This window comes from Leuresthes tenuis, unplaced genomic scaffold, assembly GCF_036924035.1.
Source record: "Leuresthes tenuis unplaced genomic scaffold, fLeuTen1.0.hap1 SCAF_23, whole genome shotgun sequence".
Taxonomy (NCBI): domain Eukaryota; kingdom Metazoa; phylum Chordata; class Actinopteri; order Atheriniformes; family Atherinopsidae; genus Leuresthes; species Leuresthes tenuis.
Window position 1 is genome coordinate 19,298,237 of NW_027325377.1, and position 26,305 is coordinate 19,324,541.

Here is a 26,305-nt window from a genome sequence, read left to right on the forward strand (position 1 = left end):
TATTAGAAATGTTCTGAAGCTTTTTCACTGAATGACCCTCCAGATAAAGATAAAAATGAGGTAAATCTGTTTTGCAGTGCTATGATTTGACATAATCTTCTAGGCAAGGTGTATCAAGCCAATACATCACATTGGCACTTCAAACACCTCTTGTCATGCTCAAGCTACTGGAACAGGGGACAAATTCAAAGAAAAGGACCCGTCATTTTCATTCTATACTTAAATTTTTCAAGGTAATTTCTGTCCCGTTTCAAAGCTACAAGAAAAACATGCCTCTGGAGTATACGACACTGCTCACTCTTTGTGCCAAATGACTGCTTACTTGAAATTGGCCTTTTAACCTTCTTGCCCGCAGCTACCAATTACTTTTTAATATCAGTAGTTGAAAGAGGAGAAACGACAGCACTGATCTTCTCCTCCGCTGTGTGTTGCTGGACTGAGAGCAGCCTTTGATATAATTATGAGTGTAGTTAAATTCTTGGGATAGATGACCCCTATGTAGCTCCTAATGAGCACATTAATTATGCCCTACATAAAACATTTGATAATCCAACCCTCCACAAAACTTTAAATCAAGCGAAACGCAGCTTCACCACCGGCATCTAGAGCTGCTCTGTAGGGGACAGACCTTTGCTTATGGGTGCATTGTAAGAGTGCATTTGCTCCCATCCATTATTAAAAGAAATGGCTGGAGAGGCCTGTGTTATGAAAAACATAGAATAAGAGGAGCTTTGAGAAATGGGTCTCATTGAAAGTAGGTGATGCGCACTGCAGCTATCACAACAGAGAAAACAGCTTTGAAGCTTGACAGAGTGTACTAGATACAAGCAGAAGGACGAGAAAGTACAAACTTGAAAAACAACATGAATTTTTACTCTGAATCTCTCATTATGATTCCAGATTTAGATTGATAATTTGATCATTTCAAAGATTTCTGAAATTACCTTTTTTTTTCCAAAAAGGGAATTGGAATTCTTTCAATTAAGGCATACAAAAAGGACAACGACCACAAAAAAATAATAAAATGTGTTGATTAATGTTAAATACTATCAAATATTCAGTACAAAATGTGTTAGACACCATTGTTACATTTACAACATGTAGAAAGTTCAGAGGTTTAAAAAATCTATCCACATTTTTTTATGTATCAGAGCCATTTTACAATAGTTCAAAGAAGGATGACCATAAGTACAGCACTTTACTGTTTAGGCCTTTTTGGTTGTGCTGAGCTGGAAACCCTTGAGTTGAATTTTCCAAAAGGCACCTGAACAACACTACAACCACAAGTATAAAAATCCTCTGATCAAATTAAATAAAGATACAACTATTCATTTTAAACAGTTTGAATGGGGGGAACGTCCACAAAGCAGCAAAATTTATGTCATCCCAAAAACAGTGAAAGTTCTGGAGTAATCCAGCCTGAATCAAGGCCTGAACCTACATCTCTGCTTTGATCTTAAAAAGCTGGGACTGGGACTGGGACTGGATGTGTGTAGACTGATGACTTTAAGATCAGTCCATAACTTAAAAAGCCAAAAAACTTGAAAAGGTCTTAAAAGGTTCCATTGCCATTGTATACTTACCACAATAAGATCATTGAAGAGGAAGACTTCTCTCTGATGTGCTGCCTGTTTTTGGGCTTTGTTGACATCTGTCACCTCAAAAAGCCGACTACAGCACACCAGTCTTCTGTGAGGGACAGACAGAACCTGAAGACATAAAACAGGCATCTGATCAGGTGACGCATGAGAGACTTTAAAATTATTCAGGTGAGTTGATTAAGAGACTCTAAAAGAAGCTTCCCTTGAAATATAAATCTCTCCTGGCTCAGGTTAAAAGCCTCTGTAACAGATGCAAGACAGCATTTAAAAAGACAAAATCTGTTAAACATAGTATGCAAAACGAATTAGTGACAGCACTGATCTAAAGAAACTTAATCAATCTTTAGGAAAGCGTTAATTAGAGCAGCAGATAAGAGTGAGAGCCGACAGTAATCTTAGCAAAAGGCTTCAACAAATATCGGCTGTCTTCATGAGGAGTATGGCCAGAAGTAGAGGTTTATATTTCAAGACTTGTTTTTCTGAACTTTAGGGTTCCCACAGGTAAAATGTAGACTTGACAGGATGAGACGAAGACATCATATTATTGAAAGTAAATAACAGAACATTTTAGGGACAAATATGTTCTCTTTTGGAGTATTGCGGTTACATAAGGAAAACTTTATTAGACAAGATTAATAAGTTTTCTAAATTCAATTATTTTGCATTTGGACAATTGGACTCTGAGTTTTATCATACATTCCTGTTTTTTTCCCACTTTAAAGTCGAGAATAAATTTGACATTTCAGTATGAAAGTAGAACTTTCGATATTAAGTTAAACTATCAGCTTTAGCACATATGTTATTGATAAAAAGACATGTGCACCTCATAATCAATTTTGTCATTAGTTGTACAGGTCTTCAATTGTAAATAGTAAAAAAACAAAAAAAAAGGAGAAAACCATTTTATGTACCACAGGAGTGAACTTTTGGGAATCATTTAATAATTCAAGGTACATTTTATTACTAACTGGTTAAAAGTAGATGTACATGTCTTTCAGACCAGGTCTGGCATTTGCATGTTTCTCCCCTTCTACCCTGATGAAACATGAGTCCATTATATGGGATGTAATTGTTTTTTGCTTCAGAGGCTGAAAGACAAAGGCTTTAGTGAACAATAAAGTTTTTCCCTCAGGTTTTAAAAAGTAACTTTCAAACACTTTTTCTATTTCTAAATGCAGTTATACGATTGCCTCAAGTCTTAATGTTTTACAGCAAGTAATCCCTGCTCCTTGGTTAGTGTTGTTCCAACAGTGATGCCCGACCACAGGCCAGTCAAACAGGCCCTTTATGAGTTGTTGTCAAGATGTATCTTATTTGCAGTTACAGACTTTGACACAAGACAAAACAGATTACTAAAGGTGCTGGTGGTAAGGAGCTTTTCTTTGAGGTTTGATGTAAAGATTTATTTTTCTTCAGAATGTTTCCTTTGTTCCCCAAGGGCCTGACTTCTTCCTCTTGGGCTTGAATGCCTTTTCATGTTTAAGCAGATTTCGGTGCAAAAATGTCCCATGCATTAGAGACTGATCTAATCATATTCTCATCCTCTTCACACTTGTCGCTGGCTTAGCTCGTCTAGCAGTCTGGATTTCTGCTGAAGTTCAAACAGCAGCTGAATGGTAGTCAGTAGATATGAATTGAATGTGTAATCCACATAAACCTCGCCTCTGTTCTGCTTTCTCAATGTGCATTTCCAATTCTTTTTCCCTCTGTGAACAATTTTCAATGCATGTGCACTCGTGCTGAAGCCTCTGACTCCCGTTGCTTCCTCAGACCTCATCACTGCAGGGTACACAGACTCTAGCCTGGCCTATTACAGCCAGACTTTCATCACAATAATGTCAGAATCACGTGAAGACATCATTAGCATGAAAAGCCTCTTGCTCGTTCAAGGGAAAAAAAGAATGGACTGACGGGATGACTGAGACGCAATTTGACCACCATTTTTCCTATATATTATTCAAACAAATAAAATAACATTACTATCCTTGGCAAATGATTAAAGATATGTTAACTATCTATTTGATGGGAAATATTTGCATGAAAAGCTGTGTCATCACGATCACAAAAGGATGTTTTTTTTTAATGAAATATTTATCAGGCAGTTATCATGGAAAATTAATCTCATGTGAACAACTTCTTTGCACTATGATAGATAAGACGCTTTTAGTGCACAGTGAAGAGACAGACCCCCGATGAGGAATGATGAAACTTTACTTAAGTCTCTTTCTTTATATGGCAGACAGCACTCTTCAGCAGGAATAGTCACTTCCTGTCACAATAATCCATCATTGTTTGACTATGACAGCCCTCCCTCTGTCATCTTATGGCTACTCATCTATCACTGAGACACCTAAAGGCACAAGCCAGGGGGGGGGGGGGGGGGGGGGGGGGGGGGGTAAGTCTTTATATATCAAAGTTTCAAAGTCATTTGGAAAGTTATGATGTAGCTGAGATTAAATCTTGAAACTAATTAAAAATGAATTCATGTCATTCATCCATTTCTGACCACAAAACATGGATAGACGAGGAGAGTTGGCATGATACAAAGCGCTGCTGCGACTGACGATCATGTCAATAGTTCTACAGGTCGTCAGTCACTCTACCAGCTACTTTTAATTGACAACAGCTAACATAGCATGTCTGAACCACAGCAGGGAACTGATTAAATAGAACAACACGTCCATCCACACACTGAGATCATTTTACTCACAGTGACAGCTGACAGTTTGGTGTGATTTTTGACAGCTCCTTCAAATTGTTTAAACAGATCAGTTGAGGTATCAAAATGGGCCTTAACCCCCTTTGTCTTATAGAGTTTTTATTGGAATTTCAACAATTCTGTTTCAGCTAATCTGTATGGGCCTAAATGCATTTGTGAGGGACACAGTAATATTTTGGCACTGTTGAATAGCCTGGAGAAAACAGTACAGATCTCTGCAATTTTTATCTATAATTCAGAAGTCAAAGCTTGGGAAACCCTCCTCACAGAAGACTCCACCATACTTGAGCTGTTCAGTTAATGTATGAGTGAGCGTAGACGATCCATTCCCAAATGAATCTGTGTAATCCATCAATTATGAAGCTATATACCTCAGCCTTGATTTTGAGAAACGTTGTACATAAATTACCACAAAAATCATAAGAAAGTTATGCATCTATCCATTAAAATAAGAAATTCAAAAGCATTTTCGTGGCACGTTCACTTGGAAAATCTGTGTCCTTGAAGGCTTTATGAGTGTCAAATACTACGATGTAAAGAAGCAAGCTCTGCATTCTCAGACAGGACATGACCTCACAAAGTAACATTTTACGACTAAATATCCTTATATGCAATTTCTTTCTCTAGAAATTACCTCCACGCCACTGGCTGACCCAGCAGTTGATAACTCATTTTGCAAATTATTTTTATTTTGCACTATTTCATATCTTTGGTTCGTCCCCAGATTATTACAATTCCAAACAAGAGCACCAGTAGAGCTGATGCAGAATGTAAGGGGGACATTCTCAGTCATTGCTGGCCTTCTTGCCATTCAACTAGCAAGTAATATTAACTATGTATGTCGTTGGTGCATTTGCCAAAGGCTTAGCTATATGATCTTCTCCACTGAGCAGTGTTGAAGGGAGTACAGAGGACAAACCAAAATAAGCAAAGTTTTTAAAACATCACTGTCACCACCTTTAACATATTACACTACCTTCAACAAGCTACTTGACTGTTTAAATATACTTAACATGCCTATCGTATGGAAACCCTTCTCCATGATAGTGCTTTACTGAAATTGAGTGTCATGTAATTCAGGAAAATGAGACATATAATAAGCTCTGTGTGTCTGGCTGAATGACAGAGGTAGATTGTCAAAGCTACTTAGCAGCGATGTAAAAATAATTGGTTTCAGAGTGCAGCATTTCTATCGTTGTGTTGTATCTGAAAGCTCTATAAGCAAAGTTACTGACTCCTTACTGTTTTTTATCAAAAGCCTATTTAGATATTGGGCTTTGACATAAAGTTTTAACCACAGACTGGACAACTTGATCAAAAGAAAAAGTATCTGGCCTCACCAGCTTGAAATGCAGCTTCTAACTCTGGTTTTGACTATATATCAGGTTGGTCAGTTTGATGTGGGACATTTTTTTGTGTCATTGCTGTTTGTGGTTGTGATCCAGTATAATATGGTTAGGAGATTTACTCAGACATGCAAACTCTTGCATTACTGTGGACAGAAAAGTCATGACCAAGAATAGAATAGTAATTACCAATGTTTGCCCTGATGCCTCTGCTAAGCAAAAGTTACTTAGTGTTGCTTTGAAATGTTAAAAGGAGTCTAATGATAGCTTTAAAGACATATTTAGCAGGAGTAATGACCTGAGGTAATGATTGAGCTGCTGATGAAATATTTAATGACAAATAAATGTTCTAGGTGACAGTAAAGATGACTTGAATAATGTGAGAGTTACTTGGTGTTAACAACTGTCTGCAGTGCGGCATATATACTCGAAAATGATCTCCTTTGTGAGGATATGTTAGCCTGTGTGTCCTTACTGTTTTCATGCCTACGATGGACTGCTCAACTTTGGAGACGTAGGTGACATGGTCTTCATTGGAGCGCAACTCTCTCTGTTGTATTCTTTCATAGATGCCCACCACCATGTCTCTGGGGATGTCTGCTCCATCATCCACACCTAAGACAAGAACAAGCAGATTACCCACAAGTTTACACACTTCACAGAGCAACAGCCTTTCGATCTGGAGGAATATGGTGTTGCAGCTGTTTTAACAATTGTAGAGGAGCCAAACTGCATCTAAACTAAAGCAAATACAGCAAAGAAAGGGACCGTGTGCCACACAAATGAGTCTATACAGAAAAGCTGAAAACAGTAAGGAATATGTAGGAATGTATTCATACAACACTAAACGGAAGCAGCGCAAAGGGAGTTCCGCTTGTCAGTCCTGTCATCTTCCCCTCTTCGACTTTTTGTCTTTCACTGTCTCCATAAAGTAATCAGTGAAGGCAGAGTGAGAGGAGGGTAATTTGCAAGCAAAAGGTTAATTAGGACTAGCTCCTGGAAGATTTTCTGTCTGGAACACAGTGCAGCTCAAAGTCTGGCCAGTTTGAGGCAGGTAAAGCTGCATGTCATTTGGCCAAAAGGTTTCCCTCAAGATGCTCCCTATTATATCGACACACTTGCACCACGCTGTCTGGCACACTGAGTTTTCAATGGGGCAAGATGTGTCTGGAGAAAATTAAACTGCCACAGGTGAAGGTGGGTGTCAGTGAGGCACCCTGGGACACCGCTGAGACATCAGAGCACATTATGGAGTCAGTGGGAAAAGAAGAAATGACCAAAGAGAAATGTGTGTCAAATGTCAGATTATGTCAGATGCTGAATGTCAGTTTGCTGTCTTTTTCTATCAGCTGGTTTTCTTTCCTTAGACACCTGAGAAATGCACTGCTGATTTAGCACTGGAACAGCTGGGCTCCATGCATGCAAATATTTATTGTTCCAAAATGTTCTTGTTCTCATCACCTCAAAGTATAAAGCACAGTTGTACAAAAACACCATGAGAACAAAACGGGAGCTGAAAGGATTTGGGGGCTATTATCTCTGAAAAACAAATAAAGGATCCAGTAACGAACATGATTTTCAATGAGCACACAGGATTAATTTATTGCAGAAACTGGTTTCCATTATGAAACCTCATCAAAGAATAGTTTGGCAATGTCAGCTTGTTTAAATTGAGATAATGAATGTCCCATGGTTCGTCATTACTATTGGTGCTTAATTGCATTTCACCTTACCCAATTAGCTGTGTGAACTATTCTTCTATCAGTGTGTGAGACAGACAAGTGAAGAGAAAGTGAGAAAACCAACTTACAAACCAGGAAAGAGACATGAATAAACAGCCAGCATAATAACACATAAAAGACAAAACAAGAGAAGAGAATGGATGGAGAAACAGAGAGAAAATATGAGCAGAAGCCAAATAAAGAAGCCAGAAGAGAGTAACATATTTTAATTTGCATAAGATGCTGAAATTGATTTTCCAATTTAATTTAATTGTCAGGAGCAGTCTGGAATCTATTAAAGCTGTTCTGCATCGACCTCAGCAATCCCTGATTGATCTCGCAGAAGCAGAGTAAAACCGTGAGGCTTTTCCTCAACGCTCAGTGAATGAGCATCCGTCTCCATATTGGAGACAAGATTTACAGGTGTTTTTTGTCTGTGTCACTGTAAGTGAATGTGTAGAGCAAGCTGCTCAGGGAGAGAAATATAACCTTATCTTTACCCCCCCTAATTTATGCTGACTTGTTTGATTGAATGCAGACCCAAAAACTGTAGGACATTGCCTTTCTCCTTTTTTATCTGGGGATTCGCTGCCTCGCCTCACAACAGTTCACAACAGGATTTCTAGCTAACAGGTAGAAATTTATGGAGGCAATATGGGTATCAATCTTCCTCTGGGCATCATATATACTTTCTTAAAAAAATTAAAATCAAACTGCTGACAATTAACTTTGAAATTCATTAGGTTTGGTCTACATGTTTTCTGTTTTTATTTGAAGGCTACTTCCCTTCTGTGTCTAGCACTGTTTGGTTTTCCTCTTTGAGATTATTACCAACTCAGCCCTGGTGTGTATAGTTTGGTTTATCACTTTTCCCTTCTTTACTTTGTGTGTTGTCCAAGCTTGTTTTTTTTCCTATGATTCTGGGCTCCTTGTCTGTCTTCATTGATTTATACTTTCCCGACTTCCTTCCTCTTTTTGAAGTGCTTTTTGTTATATCTGTAAGTTTTTGTGAAACTCACTTATTTTCATGTAGTCTGATTAGTCAATAACAATTCCAATCTTATGTCAAACCACTGACAGTTTGTGCAGACTATGTAGCAGAATGGCTCAGAACAGCATAACAGGCTAAAATGTTTTTCAAAAAAGAACAAATCTTCATAGTGATCTATGAATTGGCATTGTAATGATTGAAGAAATTGCATTCATAAATGAAAGAGAGACAACTGGGCAAAAATCTGAAGATGAAAGAACTTTAACATGTATGGTACAAGCATTATTTCCAAGAAACTTTAGTGAGCATAAAAAAAGATCATTTCAAATAAAAGAATTCAAATCAATTATTTTTTTAAATCACTTTTATGACATGTTACTTCATACAATATGCCTCACAAAACTGAGGATGCTTTAAAAAGTTTGTCCAGTGGTAGTAGTCAGTACTTACCATGTGACTTGCATGTTATGCCTACTCTGGTTCAACTTGCAAAAGCCAAGTCTTGCTATATCATAGCCACAATATAGAGAAAAAGGTGCTGTGAAAAAATAACTGTGAAATTAATGTGAAGCATACTTTGAAATGCTGCTGCATAGCATATTGAGCTTGTTTCCATTAACTTGCTTTGAGTGAATAAACTAGGCTGTATAGTATCATCAGTAGAAGGTGGTGTTGGTTTATTCATGGCTGCAACAGAAACATCGTGGCTTTGTAGAAACAAAAGTTTGAGGAAGAATACACATCCAAATGGGCCATTGACAAAAGACATAGATAGAGGTTACATTGGCGTACTTTATCTTTATTGTTTTATGTTCTAAAGTTTTGGCCATGTTTGCTGACCACTGGCAGAAACAGCTGAATGCTCATTTGACAGATCTTGTAACATGTGTATATGGTGTATATGTATATGGTGACAAACCACAACATTAGTAGTACATTACTACAAATGTTTATGTGAACCTTTACATATAAAAACAGCCTCATTAGCAAAACAAACTCTACCATTCTCATCTACATAGAATTGATAGTAATAGAAATTGTGTTACTTTTCTTTGCTTTGAGGTAAAAATTTCAGTTTTAGACATAGAATAACACAATTTAAGCTGAAGAGATTTAGTTTAAGCGGGAGAGATGCTTTTTGATTAAGTGTTTTGGGTGTGCTGTTTGATCTTGGCATTAACAGCTCTGCAACCTGGTCACAATGGGTGAAATCCAGCAAAAAAAACCCACCCATTTGACCCATTTCAGTGATGTGCACACACATCAACACTCACCTACCTGCTTGAGCCGATTATGTCAAATAATTACTTTAATTCTCCTTTTATTTGCCTTTTTGCAAGCAGCTTCTGTGTGGTATTGTGTCTCTCACCTCGTAGATTGCGTATGAAGTCCTCCAGCATCATCTTACGGTCGGGCTTGATGTTGGGGCTGTACATGTCGGTGTTGAGCAGAATGATGGCGAAGGCCAGGATGAAGATGGTGTCTGGATTGTGAAATTGCTGCACCACATCAGGGTTACACATGCAGTAGCGCTGGCTGCGGGTATAGATGAGCACATACAGAAAATATTTGATTCAGAGGAGGAGGAAAAACAATAAAAAGTTTTAATGTGAGAAGAGGCGGAGAGAAAAAAGGAGGGGTAATACTGTTTAGAGAGAGTATTAACAGACAGTTATATGGATACATAATTATTGGAATGGCAGAGAGGGGAAAAGAGGGAGATAAGATATTAAAAAGGGTGAGGCTGGTTATAATGGATGAAAAGTAAACAGGTTAGTTCAGAAAAATATCAAGAACAGGGAGAGGAGGCAGGATAAGGAAAGGACAAGAATGTGTTAACAGAAGTTAAAGGCTACTCTCCTAGCAAACCACATGCTGCCAGAAAAATCATTATACAAGCTGAGCATGAGAGTGTCACGCTGAAATCTGAGTTATGGCTTTAATTTTGCTTGTAGCTTCATCTGAAGCTGTCACCACCCCTTAGCAACAATGAATTTCACAGTAGGTGAGGTTGGGGGTCTTATCTGTGTGAACACATTTGTTTCACTAGATCCAATCCTTAGATGGTCTGTGCATTACACAGAAAACTGAGGGTGTTGAGTGCAAAAACAAGAAACTTTATCTTTGATAATGCAACATATTCCTTAAAAAAATCAGTTTAAAAATCCCAACCTCTTTATTCACAATCAAATTGGCAAAAAAAGACCAGGGTTATTCACAAATATCAAAGGACATTGTTGCTGAAATTATGCAGGTTAGAATTTAAAGAGGAAATATTCATTTCAAAATAATAATACTGCTACTAATGTCTATTTGCCATAAACTACAGCAATATAGACAGCTTCGGTTTGTTGGAGTTTGTTGTAGTATGTGGCACTTCTGTGTCAGCTTTAGGCATCTTTGCATTACCTTCCAGTCAATTTATAAACTTTGCCATGTCTCTTTTCCATCTTCCTTAAGTATCTTTCTAGAATTGATTTAAATCTTCTGAATGATGTTTGGGGCTCCCTGACTCCTTGGCAATTCCAGGCAATGGTTATTCTTGGTGAGGGGATAACAAAACAAATCACAGCATCTACTCTGAACAATCACAGAAGCCCTATAAGAATGAACATATTAAGGCAAATAGGGGGGGGGGGGGGGGGGGGGGGTTGTTGGCTTTGCACTGGTGTGTATACTGTAATCATAACTTTCATCAGTCATCATTTCTGCATTGAGGTTGTATAATGTTTTGCAAGCCCAGTGAGTCAAATGATTGGAAGCTAATATCTTCTAGATTAAATGCAGGCTTACAACTCGATATGCATGCTTTGCTCGATACCTTCTCATTGAATTTTTAATGAGCTTTTTGACACAGCTCTAACCTGGGAAAATTTTTCAAAAGTAAATACAAAGCTTTCATTTGTGCATTAGTATATATTATGACATCTTTAATATAATCTTTGTTTAAGTATAATAATGACTGCGTACACCACTAGTATTAATTTCTCAGTGTCTCAAATGGGACTTTTTCACCCAAACCTTTGAGTATGGTACTCATAATATGTGCAGAAAGACATGAAAAGTGACCACTGAAAACGAAATGTGATGGTAAAAAGCACATGACGTATCTCACTGAAGAATTGGCCAGTTCTTAAATTTAAAAATGTTGTTACTTGTCTCCCAAATAAGTGTGACATTTCTTATGGATTGCTGAGGATACATCACGCTTCATGTGCTCATGGGGTGGATCTAAAGACAAAATTATACTCTCTGCATAATCTCCATCCATCTTAACTAAATATACATAGACCAAACACAAAGAATGAATGAAAATATCTGGATTGTACGCTGTAATGCAGAAATGAAAATAGTAACTGAATATATCCGCAGCATTGGGAGCTGGTTTATATATGCTCATCCATTAGTACTCTGACGCAGCAGATACAGAGGCTGCTGGCTGACTTTCCCTTTTCTTCCTCGCACTAATTCACTGCCGCTGCTTCAAATCCCCTTCACTTACTTTGGAGATTTCTGTGTGTGTGTGTGTGTGTGTGTGTTTGGAGACATTTCAAAGCCCAGGAGCAGGGGAGGCAGGCACAGAGAGGCAGTAGCAGTTATGCAACGCTGGTTATTTATAAACCTTCCTCCCTCTTTCCTTTTTCTCCCCTTGCTTCCTCCTCTCTCAGTTCGTGTCTCAACCCCTCCCCAACCCCCCTTGCTCCTGATAACACGCAGAGCCAGCCTGATGTCCAAACATTATTAGTGCCAGCCTCTCTGCTCACTGACTATGACAGTGCAGCCGTTTTTCTCCTCATCGGGCACCTTGACAACTGTGACAGCTGGTTGTTATTCCAGAAGGGTTACAACAAACAGTTAGCATTAACTCATAGTGTCGCAGCTGCTCCGCAGATTGTCACACTGAAAATTATGAACTGAAAATGAATGCTGGCTGTTCAGAAAGGGGTTGGATGATAATGGTAACGAAGGAAAAGATAAACAGTGTTTCAAAAAGTACATAGGACACAGGAACGCGCTATTTGGTGCTTACAAATAGTAGTTTAGGGGAAAAAAAAGAAAAAAAATGTAATTAATTAAAATTCCTATCTTTTATCTGTTATATATAAAAACTAGCATGAAGTTATCAATATCTTAACCAAAAAAAAAAACTTTCTTTTTCTCAGTTGATTTCATCAGGGTCATTTCAAGTTTGGTGTCCAACAAAACAGGCATTTACACAATTATTAAATAATTAGCTTCAGATGTTGTGACTGGCTTATTAACAGAAACAAGAACCATTTAAGAGGGGTCTTACATGCACATTTTTTTTAACTTTTGATCAAGTGTACTTTCTAAAAAAGAGTTTTACTTAACCAGAAATTTAAAATAAAAAAAATAATTTAAAGGGGAAACAAAAACCCTGAATGCAAACCTAAATAAGACTTTATCTTGATCACATTGACTTTTGGACCACTGGGATAGGCTCCAGCCCCCCTGCGACCCGGAACAACGGATTAAGCGGGTATAGAAAATGAATGGATGGATGTTCACTTTTGATTACATAAATGAACCCCTTTGCCTTATTTAAAGAATTGATTCAACTACAATTGCAACAAAGCTGGCAAATAGCTACTGACTTTGCTGATGCTGATTCAGACAAAATTGATAGAAAATCATTGGTGTTAAGGTGATGAACTAGCAAACAGACATTACCCTTCTGGAAGTATAGAAGTTTAAATGATAGCAGTAAATTGTGCGTGAAGTTGTTTAATAAGCCCTTATGTTTGGGATGTCGTGGTTTATCTGGATCATGTTGATGTTACTCTACTGTTACTTTACTGCAAGTAAATACAATATTTCAATACCTCTTACTTAGACTTCTGAATGTGTTCTTTTAATCAGTTCACATTGAATTTAAGTGCTTTTTTCATAACTGTACAATCTAATTTTTTCTCCTTTTCTCTCATTCAGATATTTACTGCATTTTAACCAACATACTGTTATGGATAACTTCACTTTTATATGTCCATTTCAGCACCCGTAATTAGCTTTTACTTGAGTGAAACTTTCCTGCACTAGTTTAATCCATAAAATTTGCATTTGATGGACGACTGCACAAAAAACACTGCTACATCTCACATGTTCCAGGCAACAAACCAACATCACCAGCCATCCATGTAAAAGAAAATTAACTCAAACTAAATATTTTACACAGCTAAACTCACAAATTTAAGGAAGCGAAAGAAAAAACTATTTAGGTGTTACTGTACATATTAAAAACAATATGCAATGAAAGTCTTAAACTAAAACTGTAACAAACTAGCATATATTTTGAAAAGCTACATTCGTTGTCAGGGTCCACCAGTCGATTTCAACAGTATTTTTACAGTTGTTTATTGAATCATCACATTTAACAGCTTGGTTCATACTCTGAGTAACATTCATCTTAACCATTTGAAAAGGATAATCAAAATCAAGATCACTGAACTGGAACAAGAACCATTAAGCAGCATTTATGGCAGATGAACTGAAATGAAAGGCTTATAAATAGCTCCAAAGATCTACACAACTACACAACCAATAGGCCACAGTTATTTACCTTCAGGTGGTGGATACAGGACTCTGACATTTAAAACCAACAGGGCCATGTCAAGCTTTTGTGCCTGCATCTGTCAGACTCATTAATGCTTGAGCTCATCCGGAACCTCTTTTTTTTCTTTCCACATGAAGCCTTGTTATTTAACTTGTGTGTAATCTTGATGTTTTACTTGTATTTGTGAGCATTTCTGTTTTGTCTTTGGCATAACTTGCAAACTACTACATTATTTTAAGCATCATTTTATGTTTGGTGTAGCTAACTGCAAACTAATATTGGCAGTTCCATCTGCTCTTAAATGTTTGAATATCCCTACTATCTCAATGTTAGACCTTGTTACAGTTAAGGTGTGAGAGTGGAGCTCAGCTGCCAATTGGAGAAGGGGTTAAGCAAAGTGGGAGGAGCTATTTTGGTCCCTTTTTGTCTCATTCACAAAATATGTGACTCACATTTGAAGTCTTTCTATGACCCAGAGAGGCATAATATACACCAATTGAAAGATTTTGGAAGCATTTGGATATACGTGGTTAATCAAAAAAGGCCAGCCTGTATAGATGAACATTTTGTGGCAGATGCCAGCCACAGCTTCCAAGCATCCAGTATGCTAGAGTCTGACAATTCTGAGAAAGCTAAAAACCGTCAACTGAAATACCAAAATTCAATCAACAAATTAATACTTTAATTCATGTCTTGGCCACTAATTTGTGCCTCTCCTCTAAGCTTATGGCAGCTAAAGTACCAGTGAGAATACTGCAAGAAAATGAAAATAAAAAAGCAATTGCTTCTGTAATAGTCTGTTTTTTTTAAGTACCTGAAGGCCTCGATAAGACGTTCCACCTTCTGGGCTTCTCCCTGGACACGTATGTGGGCCTGAAACTTCCTAAGGGCTTCATCCAGCTCCATGCCTGAGAAGTCCATCTCATCGACCACACAGCTGCAAGGGATGAAGAGGATGGGATGATGTAAGAGGACAAAAAAGAGGAAGAAATATTGAAATTTAAAGCAAGATTCATATCAATATGATTAAAGTAGCTGGCCCTTCACTGATGGGGCCAGAGGAACCTGAGGATAAGATAGCTGATGTCAGAGTCTCATTTTTGTGCTTCCTGCTCTCAGCATCACTGCTTGCTGCAGGTATTAGCCACGCATGGACACCAGGGATAAGACTGGGCCTGGCTATCTTTTCTGTGCCAACACACACACGCGCGCGCACACACACACATTCATGCTTCTGAGCAGAAAATCCTCCTATTACCTGACAACCCTGGCTTAATGACTTTGATTAAAAAAGCAAAATACCCCATCCAATGAGTTCAGGAGAATAAATACAACGTGGGCATTTTGGAGGTGATATGAGGTTTGAAGTTAAGGGTGACTTTGAAAACAGGATGGGTGGTTTTATTTGCTTTGATGCCAGGAGTTCTGTTGAAGTACAAAGTGAAATGAGAATCAAACTATGAAATTAAAGTCTCTGGTATGGCTTTCATGTGGTTTACTTCAAGCCAAACCACACTGGCTTGATAAAAATAAATTAATTTTTGCCTCTGTCATCATGAGTTTTCTTTTAGTTACGGGGACAGCATGTTCATAGGAGAGATGATGGAGTTGATTTCAAAGTTCTTGACAGCACGAAGCCGTTTGCCTTCTGCCTCTGATCTTTTTGGTTTTGTTGTATTGCAGGAAATACTGGCGTACAGGCTCATACACATACGCACTACATTTAGATGGATCGCTGTGAACAAAGAGAGTTAATGAGGTGAGTACTTGAGTGTGACACATGCTGCTCCAGCAGAAACGTTAGACAGCTGAGTCTACAATGCCTTACACACAGAGAAAGAACTGTATGATAATCAATTTAGTACTTCACTGCCACTTCCACCACTGATATCATAAAATCTACCTCTAGCTCTTGCACTACTTCTGATGTATGTGCTTACTTTGAAATCAACTTCCACTACTATTACTACTTTAATGCCTTAGACTGGTCCCATTTTTATTAGCAATGAATCCACTGCTACTTTACTACAGCTATACCTTTTAACACTGCTATACTGTCACCGCTTCTTCTACTGACTGCACCACTATTGCTCCAGTAAAAGCTGGAATTACTTTGCAGGTAATATCATGTCCACTTCTAGTCTCTCCTATATCATTTCTTGCACTTTCTTATTACAACTATTTCTGCAGCTATGCTATGCTTTTAGTGCCACAACTTGCCCTATATGAATTACCAATGTCTGTTATACTCGAACCACCACTACAGCCACACATATTTGAGTTACTTCTACAATAACTGCTCTCAGTACTTTAACGACTAATGATAAAAGTTCTGTGAGTAACTGCTTGTATACTGCTGGAGCTACCAGCACTCGCATACTAAACTTTCTTGCTTATTATAGCTTGCTTAACAGCTTTCCTGTTATTACCACATCTGCTACCAACACAGTTGTTACTAATATTACTTCTCCGACACATGTTTTTAATAGTGACAGATCTGGACTGCAGGCAGGCAAGTTTATCAGCACTTCTTTTGTTTCCATGCTGTATTAAGATGTGTCGAATGTAGTTTTATTGTCATGCTGAAAGCAAGGCCTCTGCTGTTAAAGACTCTGTGTGCAGTGGAATAATCAGGAAATACACCCCCTACTGTCTTTTCCAAAGCTCTTTGACCTTGTTGGAAAACATTATGGAATCAGGGAATGTGGTATGAGAAATCCTAAAGACTGCACTGCAATGAGAATCTGACCATTTTTACACTTAGCTGTGATATGGGTCAGCATTACTAAATTTAAAGCCGTTACAGAATTAATCCATAAAAAGCATGTTCATTTTTTTTTGGCTGACTACACAAAAACTGTTAGTAACATATATCATGATAGTATAATACGATATAATGTAGAATATAACTTATTCATTTTGTAATTAAAAGAAAAAGAAAGTGCCACAAAAAAGTGCCTATATACATATATATATATATATGTATATTAATTATAGTTAGTATAACTGTATGAAAACAACTGAGCATCACTTTGAATGTGGTCACAAGGAAGTGTGCTGAATCCTACTTTAATTAATTTAGACGGTCTATTGTTTCCTATGCTGAGGGACTTAAAGGGAGCACCGAAGCTCCTTTCCTTAGCAATTAGAGAATTCAGCCAGCTTTTATGCTACTGAGATAATTCCAGGTCATTTGCACAGAAACAGTAACCCTTATCCGAGGGAGTTAAAGACTATTCAACCAGATCCATTGTCTGCATAGCAGCATCTGTTGTTCCAAAGCCACTGTATATCTCATTTAGCTTTAATGATGGCCTCACTGATGTGGAAGTCATACATGCCATGTGCAGTAATGCACTCCCATACCATCACAGATGTTACTGTGCACTACTACTGAACTGTGCACTTCTAAGAATGATACCACAGGGAAGTTTTTCAGTTGAACTCAGATGGCAGTGGTACATTATTCCTTTTTTTTTAAACAGGAGTTTTTGGATGTGTTGGAATATGCAGCAACAAACTGTGCACACTGACAACACAGAATTCTGCAACAGGATCCTATTTTTTTTCATCACCTGTGCCAATTTGTCACAGTTCAAAATAAGCATTTTATATGTCATTCCATCTGTTTTTGAAACTGAGTTGCACTTTTATAATTTCATGACTATTGCTGCCTCTGCAATTGTTCTTATGTTTCCATCTCTGTATTTTACTTCAATATATGGATCCTGCAAAAAAATCTCCCTATTATCTCCATCTTCTCGATTTTTACAAGTCATCAACAACAACTACAGTAATCAATAATAATGCCATAAATCACTAATCTTAGAGGGTAAAACTTTGTACTAATTACCTACAAAAAATATCGTTTTCAACACTTTTAAAGGTTAAAAAACTCATACTGTAGTTAACATCAGCCTAGACCTGGCTGTCGCCTTGATCAACTCTCTTGTCGGTCGAGGCTCTCAGAAAGCTCTCTTCATGACTCAGTTCCCCCTCCACCCCTTCTCTCTGCTTTCTCTCCTGGCCGTCACGCCTTGTTTATGTGATGTCAGAAGAGATGCTTTCTAGCTGAAGTACATCAGCCCTCTCTTCCTCCCTTCTCCTCCTCATGCACACCCAAACATGGTAACATGGGAGAGCACACATGCGAACAAACTCGCATAATAATCATCAAACGCTTAGTTAATTTGTATGTACTACCTGGCGGTGAATTTGACACATCTGTTTGCATAGCACAGCTTAAACTGTACAAAGCTGTGATGATACACATTTACTCCGACATATACATAATAAAAAATAAATGGAGGCTTTTTTCAAACCCCATTTTGAGCAGCCAATAGGTAGATGACGGGCACAAACAGATCAAATGTTTCATGCTAAACAAGTTCACAGTGTAATCTGTAAATTTCAGACATTTCCTGGAGCCCAAATCTATAACCACCATTTGATTAAATTGACTGAGACGTTTTAACTACTGTTGTTTATGTCTGAAGAAAATGTGAACAGAATGGGATGCTTTCAGAGGAGTACCTACCACAAGATGAGTAGCACAAAAACATACACATTTACAGCTTCCCTGTACACACACGCATGGTCACATGGTTGCACACACATATTCAGGCTCAGTAAATCACTATGAGGGATTTTCACATTAGACTGCAGTTCATCATCCTCTCTCCTGTGACTACACTTTATTGAAAGTGCTCACACACTCACTTTGCACTCTCCTATCATGTTCCCCTTCAACATCACTTCTCCCCCATGTGCTGCTGTTGAGGGCTGCAGAGAAATAAAAGGGAAATTCTCGACTCGCCTATATATCTCTATATATCTAAGGATATATCAAACTAAGGATATATGTGTGCTGTGAATTGGAGTTCGAAGCTTTAAGAGCATAATCCTGTTAATAAAACGTATTTGGAACCGTGACTGTGTACATTTAAGAAAATATGGGTATTAGATGAGGCTGAGCTGACATGAACATTTTGGTAGAGTGCTATGTCGTGTATGTCTGACCTTGCTAAAAGCAAAAGTGTTGGTCTTGGTTTGGAAACAAAAAGGATAAGATAGGAAAATAGAATCTCCATGAGTTGATCTGCAAATTTGGAAGGTAATTGGTAAAAACGGAAATGTAATAGAATAAAAAGGACAATTACAAGATCAAGGAAGGTGATGTTAAAGAAATGGAAATGACTTTCATGTGAAAAAAAAGGCAGAAGACAACTGTGGTCTGAAAGAACAAAGCAGCAGTCATTAATCACTTGGTGTGACACATTCAGAGTGATGCGAGTCATGTGTGCATGTGCGCACATTACAGTAGCTTTACATTTATTTTGATGAGGATCTGACCTCATTCATTTAAGCCTCTGGTTGATCTGTGTGCACTACTGTTGCTTTGTTCTTATTCTGTGTAGCTTTGAATAGCAATGCAGTACATCTAAACCAGGTCATATATGTATTTTTTTATGCAGTGAATACTGTCACTCTGAGTTACACCCAATGCAGGGGTCGTTTTTATAAAACTACGTAGACAGAGGAGTTGATCCAAAAGGGTTAAATTCTAAGAACATTTCTAGAATAAAGTTAAGGCCAGAGCTTGGCAAAGAAAAGGTCCTAAGTTCTTGAAAATATATCCTCACCATCTACTGACATAAGGTTCATGGAGGCTGCAAAAAAACTAATGAGTCTCCCAATTCATACTGCATTATAGGCTGTTTGGTCATATCCCTCATTTTGGTCCAGAGAAGCGTCATCTAAATAACGTTGTCAGTCACTGTCAAGGTCAAGTGTTTGCTCTGGCTCCTTTGGGTCCGCTGGGGGTAGATGTAGCATTACATGCAGCACTTTCAACAATGAGAGCCCAGCTTGAGAGCAAAATAAGACTACTGTTGATTCACTTCTGGGACTTATCGCACAATACAAAGAGACAATGTTACGACAGCACTTCTTACTTGTTATGAAAGGATCATCATCAGGGAGTAAATAATTTTTTTCTTGCTTCACCACATCATGTTATTGGTCACTATCTGGACGCTTCACATCATAACTACGAGAAGCTGTATCTTCGGGAATTGTGATTATTATGATTCCCCTCACAAACAAATGACCCATGGCTTAATTTTGGGAAAGGACAGTATCTAAAAAATAGGACACTCTAGAGCCAGTGTTTGATTTGTCTTTTGGGGCCACAGTAGAAACATGGAAAAGAAATTTTCAGGCAAAGTCAGTTTGTTTTTGAGGCTATTATAGTAATATTTGCCTATACAGCCCCGATTATCTAAAAATGTCTGAAAGGCCAGATCTGGCTGTTTGTTGGTCTAATCTACCACGCTACAGAAGTGTATCCCTGAAACCCCATAAATCATTTTCTATAATTAAAGTGAAAGTGTTCCTTGGGATGATATCAGAAGAGCTCCTTTTCTCTCAGCTGCGGGCCATGTTGTTTGACTGACAGTAGCTGGCAGCCTGCCAGAGTGTTGGTACCGAGGGGACTGAGAGACAAAGTAAACTGCTGTAGCCTCCCTTGTCATAGGAGGACAGCGTGTACTCGTGACTTTAAAGAGAAGGGACCACACCAGAATCTACTTGGACCAAAGTGACATTTGCAAATACATTTACATGCTGTTTATGTGCTACAGCTGCTGAGCAGCTAATTAGGCATGAAGTCTGCAAACTAATGTTAACAGTGTCCTTTTCGCTGGTTAATTCTTGTTTGGTTGTCCGTGGAACAAGTCGAGGTGCAAGAAAAATGTGTGTTTCAGTTTGTAAGGCAGATAAGAGCCAGGAAAGTTAATGTGTGTGGTTTGTGTTCAAAGTGTATGGCTCCTGTAGCAGGACTCTGTTAGGCTCAGAGTGGCCATTTTCCTTCCCAATGATAGAACTCTGACATCACTGCTTTATGCAAAAATTATTGATTGGCTAAATTAAATCAAGGTATCAGTCTATAAAGAAGAGCAGTACAAGGAGCATGTTGCTTTTTGGCATTTCGGTCCTTTCCATTTACTGATAGTTGCATTTATCAAGTCAAAATGAGATTCCAACGCCATCGCTGTATATCCTGGTGAGGTGGATCATTGAGTCGATGTCTCGGAGAGGAAGTGACTTATGAAAGTGCCACTTTGGAACCAGTTCCAGTAGCCACTGTTTGTGATAATTTGGTCGAGGGAGTTTAAGTCTAAGCAGAACAACTGCAAGGACAGAGCACCTCCTTGGTAAATGCTGCATTTGATGGAAACTTTTTTAATTGGGTTTGTATTGCTTTCAGGGATTGTTTTCCAAAGTCTCATTGACCTCTTATTGAAGGCTCGTTGTGTCCTGTTGATGCTGTAGAGTAATGGTTCTGTTGATCAGTAACTGCTGTTGAGCTCCTTTAGGATTAGACAGAATTTCCCTTCAGGTGAAGCACTGAAGGAAGTGAATGGAGCCATGTCCTACTCATCTTATCTGCTATGATGTCAGACAGGAGGTTTCATGTAGCTTCCTGCTATGTTGTTGGATGTATTAACAGCAGGTTAATTTGTGATGCAAGGCATTCATAGCGTACACATAGCTTATTTAGTCAGTAGTTGTCTATCAAACAGGGCCTGATGCAGTCCAACTCATCATACTCTTCATACTCCTTTCTTGTATGTCTGCCATTGTGACGGTCAGTGGTTCTTGCTATGAATAACTCTCAGATCCAGCATTTTTTATATGTGATATCTCTTTCTTCCATGTTTTCCTCCAGTATTGTTCAGCCCTGGGTGGGTCTATTCAAATCTTATTACCATTTCACAGAGAGTACACTTTTAATGATTTGATGGAGAACATCCGTATATTCTGCTGGCTTTAGCTTCTTCATTGTATCTTTCAGTTGAGTAACCAGAGCTATCAGTCTTTTTTTAGTTTCCAGTGGCTCAGATATGGACAGTTTATTTATTTAGTGGTATGGATACTGTCCCTTACTGCTCCTTGTGTTGTTTATCTTGTAGATAAGTATCTCTAGGATCTTTGCAGCTGTAGTGTGCTTCAGTTTATTGGTCTTTGTGATGGTCCCAGAGGGTAGAGTTTGCAGTGTTACATTAATATCTTCATACATATAAAGAATGCATGTGCAATCAGCCAAAATATTTAGTAAACATGCTTGCAACTCTTGAAAGGGATGAGTAAGGAAATAAAAAAATCAGATATTGGCTTATAGTTGTTTACTATTATAACTGAATTGTGAATCTTTCAGCTTTTCTCCACGTTTGTTTACTGCAACAAAAATATAATAAGATGTCTCTTTAACATGATTGGATCTAAAGTTTAAGAAATATTCAATCTGTGCACAGCATGTAATTAATAACGCTAAAATACTAATTTTGCTTCACCCCCTATTGAATCCAGGCTTGTTGTTCACACCTGCTCTTATAGAAACAAGAGTATGTACTTTGAGATTTACCCTACACAATTTCAGGAAAAAGCACTCACTCTAAGACATCTCTGTTGAAGGGCTTTTTGCTGTTTCCAAGAAATTCTCCAATCATCTGTCGGCTCAGGCCCTTTCTCTGTAATAGGAAGTGGGCTACACCGATGGGTGTGTCTGGGATGAAGCCACGTGAGATCAGGAACTGAAGGCCCTTATCAGGGTTTCTGCAACGAATAAGAGAGAACAAAAGGAATTAATGAAAAAAACTTATGCAGTGGTCTAAAGCTGTATACATGCTATTTTAAATCCTAATAATACAGTGTCACATGATTTGTTCTAGAACATACCAAACAACAAGAAGCAAATATCTCAGGTTAGCAGTTTATTGTGACTTATACCTATATAATCTACACGCAGACCTGTTTCATTTATGTGTTCATTTATTTATTGTTCTGCTGAGAGAACAAGATGATAAAAAAAATGAATATGAACATCAGTAGCTTGGGTGCTTGCTGTACACTCTTGCACGGTATGAGTCTCTTCTGTATGCACTCTATGCTGAGTAACAACATTCATTCACAGCAACTGAAAACCTAGACACACTGTGTCTTTTGAAGATATTTCTGGATTCATAAAAAGTTGAATTGGGAAAGAGATTTAAATCCCTGACTGTATGTGCAGACTGATGTTTGTCTTATTTCAGTTTGCTGCAGTGAGAGATATCCAAGAAATGCTTCAGTCAAAGTTTGACTTTCATTCAATTTTTTTTGGGTTTAATTTGTTTACTCTGAAAGATTACAGATCTCAAGTTTCCTCTGAGGGATATTACGAGGTCATCCAGGTTAATCAAAACCACAGGATGACTGGAAAATTGTAACTACCTACCTACCTTTAGGATCTTGAAAAATGATAGCAGTATAAATGCACTATAGCTTTGACGCCTTTACCCTGCCAGCTCCCAAACAACAACAGTGGGTATTGTCCCGTTGAGACGCTGTGTAAACAGAGCAGGAGTTTTTCTCATGTGTTTGTGCTGATGATGCTTGCAGATATTTAATGTTTTCTGCTTGCTTGTATAATATTTTCAAGTATTTCATCAATATTGCAGTTTCATCCAAATTAGTGCTGTAGATTAGACAAACACTCTTTCAGTTTGTGATAACAGCAGCATATTTGCATCTTATCTTTTTACTTTTTCCAAAAAAGCCAGGTAGCCAAGGAAAAGAAAGAATATGGATGCCATTTGCCAATATGGATGACTTAGAAATGTGTTTCTATTTATTTTAATACACCAGAATTACAGTGAGTATTACAGCTATTAGACTACAATTACAGTGTGTATACTACTTTGCCCACACTTTAACCCCATGCTGGGTCTTACACCATTGATGTCACTTGTGTGACGGGGCCGAGCTTTGACACAACTCTCTTACAAGAAGAAAGTCAATTCCCACATCTTAAAGTGGATCAAAAGATATCTTAAATGCAACAACCATCTTTAAGAATAACTACCATGTTGGATTTTCAGATGACTACTGGGCTTTTCTGATGCTTGTATCACAGAGCGAAGGTGTTTTTCTGGAATACTGACTTAACCTGCAACTCGAAATATAAGTTGTAATGATGTAATAAAAACAGTCATTACAGATAAGCAGGAAGCATCACCAGCCTAAAGATGCTGTAAGCAAAACAATGAGATTTCCGGAACATACTTACTGTATCATGTCCTACCTCTTGTTCGCTCTACCCACTCCAGAGCATTTAGGAGGCAGAACATGCCTCACACAGAGAATCTCCCAATCATGTGTGAATATGTAGCTCATTATTTGTGACTTATCCACAGAGTGAACAGATTGTGTAAATATGAGCTGCTGTTTACCGAAATCATCTGTGGACTTCTGAATATATATATTTCTTAATAAATGAATGTGAATTAATAAACAATAAAAACAACCTCTGCTCAGTTTAATATATTCAGGTGTTTTGCTGCCATTCCTGTTTGCTACAACATGACTAGTAGCAGACATGCAGGGCTTCCTGCAGAGACAAGTGGTGAAGAGATCTGCTTTTTTTTTTTTGAGTGAGAAGCGGTTGGGTAGTGTTGACATCATAGAACAGTGGTATTTTTTGTACAGCTAACTTTCACACCTCATCTGATGCATATTGTTTCCTATATTACTTTTAACAATTAATTTTTCTAACCTATTTTAGACTTTGCACTAGACTGACTTGTTTAAAGCCGTCTGTCTGATTTATAGTCCCAGTACTGAACTTGGGATCAGTACAGCTTACACCATGTCTCAGATGAAAACTTCTCGACTGCTGTCTTCAACCTTCCTGAGATGTGTGTTGACCTAACATACAACCTCTTCTGAAACTGCATGTCTTAAATGTAGGAGCAGGCCATATGAACATCTGCTGAGCGATGAGGTTAACTTGCAAGATCATACCTTTAGAAGATTACCTTGACATCTAATTGGGTTCCATGAATCATTGTTTTCCAAATATTTCTCCCTGCCTCTTATCCTTCAGAAAAAAAACATATTTCATGTAGCTGCATGACAGAAATCACATGTGGTCTGAAAGAGGACTGATATTTCAACTATTTATGATCCTATGAAATGCAGATATCACTTCCAGGGAGACTTCTCCACTATTTTCACAGCTTTTCCACTCTAGTCCTCATACAGCCTCCAACTACAGCCTTTACGTAAGAGAGCGGAGAGTGTGTACCATGGGTGTATCGGGGTAATGGGTTTAGTAAGACGAGAAGAGGATAAAGTGCAGGATAGAAGGAGGAGGCTGGAAATGGACCAAATAAAAGCAGATGTGCATGAATGGTAGAGTGAAGAACGATGAACGCAGGTTGGACTGCTGGAGAGCATCTGTGACAAATGCCTCAGCATTCTCTCAGCTGTTAGCCCAACCTCTCAGCTGAAGGTGATGTCTCGCCAAATGAATTTGGCAGATATCACTCATCTGATGTTTGCCCAACAACAGATGGATCGCACATGGTGATTATCATTTGCAATCAGAGGGGTGAAGACTGGGAAACTGTGTAGTGATTTCATTGAAGGAGACTGCCCCTGTACTGTACTTTTTGTTTAAATGCTGAAAGTAATTATTTTCAGGAGAGCACGGAATGCTTGTACTCTCTTGTCTGTGCCTGAAAGCAGGGTTTTATTTTATTTTGCTCCCCAAGTGAATTGGACTTTCTTCTTTGATTAGACTCAAATAAGAAAACTGCTTTGAATGAGCAATTCCTTAATCTCCCTTTAGTTGTCAAAAGCTAAAATGGTGGCAACAATATTCATTATCATCATCGTTGCTCAACATTTATAAATTGTTCACTGACCAAAAAATACCAAACTTCTGTTATTTTTGAGGATTTCAGTAGGAAAGTTGAGGTTGTGATTCATAGCTAAAGCCAGGCATTATATGCCTTCCGTTTGGGAGCCCAATAGTGATAAATAAAACAATATGTCAGAAACCACTACAACACCACACAAAAAACCCAGCAGAACACAAAACAGGAAACATTTGACAATATTGACAAAAACAAAAAAAAATATTATTTTCACTAAAGAAAAATATTTCGAGGAATGTGTTTGGCAGTGTTGTGCTAACAGATGTATTGGGGAAGCGGTTTGTAATTGTGTTTTGTGACATCTATCTTTTATTGTCCTTGTTATATTTTGTATTATCTGCCATGCAAGTTTTCTGTTTTTGTGTAGCATTTTCTAAAATGTTGATGAGTTCTTGCCTCATGGACTACAGAGAATGAAAAGGGAACAAGAGCATAAACAACAACCAACATTAGCAGCTAGCGGCACTTTTCTTACAATCTAATGACACACACATTTTTTTTTTAACATCATCTTCATTGACTGTCATTAATAAATTCGTCCTTCACCACCTTGATTTTAATTTTTACTGGTTCTCTATTTCATTGTTAATGGAGAT

The 26,305-nt window shown here is 38.0% G+C and overlaps 1 protein-coding gene across 5 annotated transcripts in view; it reads right to left on the reverse strand.

Moving 5' to 3' along the window:
• Window positions 1–26,305, reverse strand: part of iqsec3a (IQ motif and Sec7 domain ArfGEF 3a) — a 102,179-nt gene that overhangs the window by 12,701 nt on the left and 63,173 nt on the right. For all 5 annotated transcript variants that reach the window (XR_011909961.1, XM_072377536.1, XM_072377539.1 and 2 more), the window contains 5 exons: window positions 22,405–22,566; window positions 14,765–14,887; window positions 9,748–9,914; window positions 6,142–6,281; window positions 1,584–1,709 (listed from right to left, as the gene is read on the reverse strand). Coding sequence is in view for 4 of the 5 variants with exons in the window: in XM_072377536.1 (XP_072233637.1) it covers window positions 1,584–1,709; window positions 6,142–6,281; window positions 9,748–9,914; window positions 14,765–14,887; window positions 22,405–22,566 (718 nt within the window). In the remaining variant the exon portion in view is untranslated. The remainder of the gene's footprint in view (window positions 1–1,583; window positions 1,710–6,141; window positions 6,282–9,747; window positions 9,915–14,764; window positions 14,888–22,404; window positions 22,567–26,305) is intronic.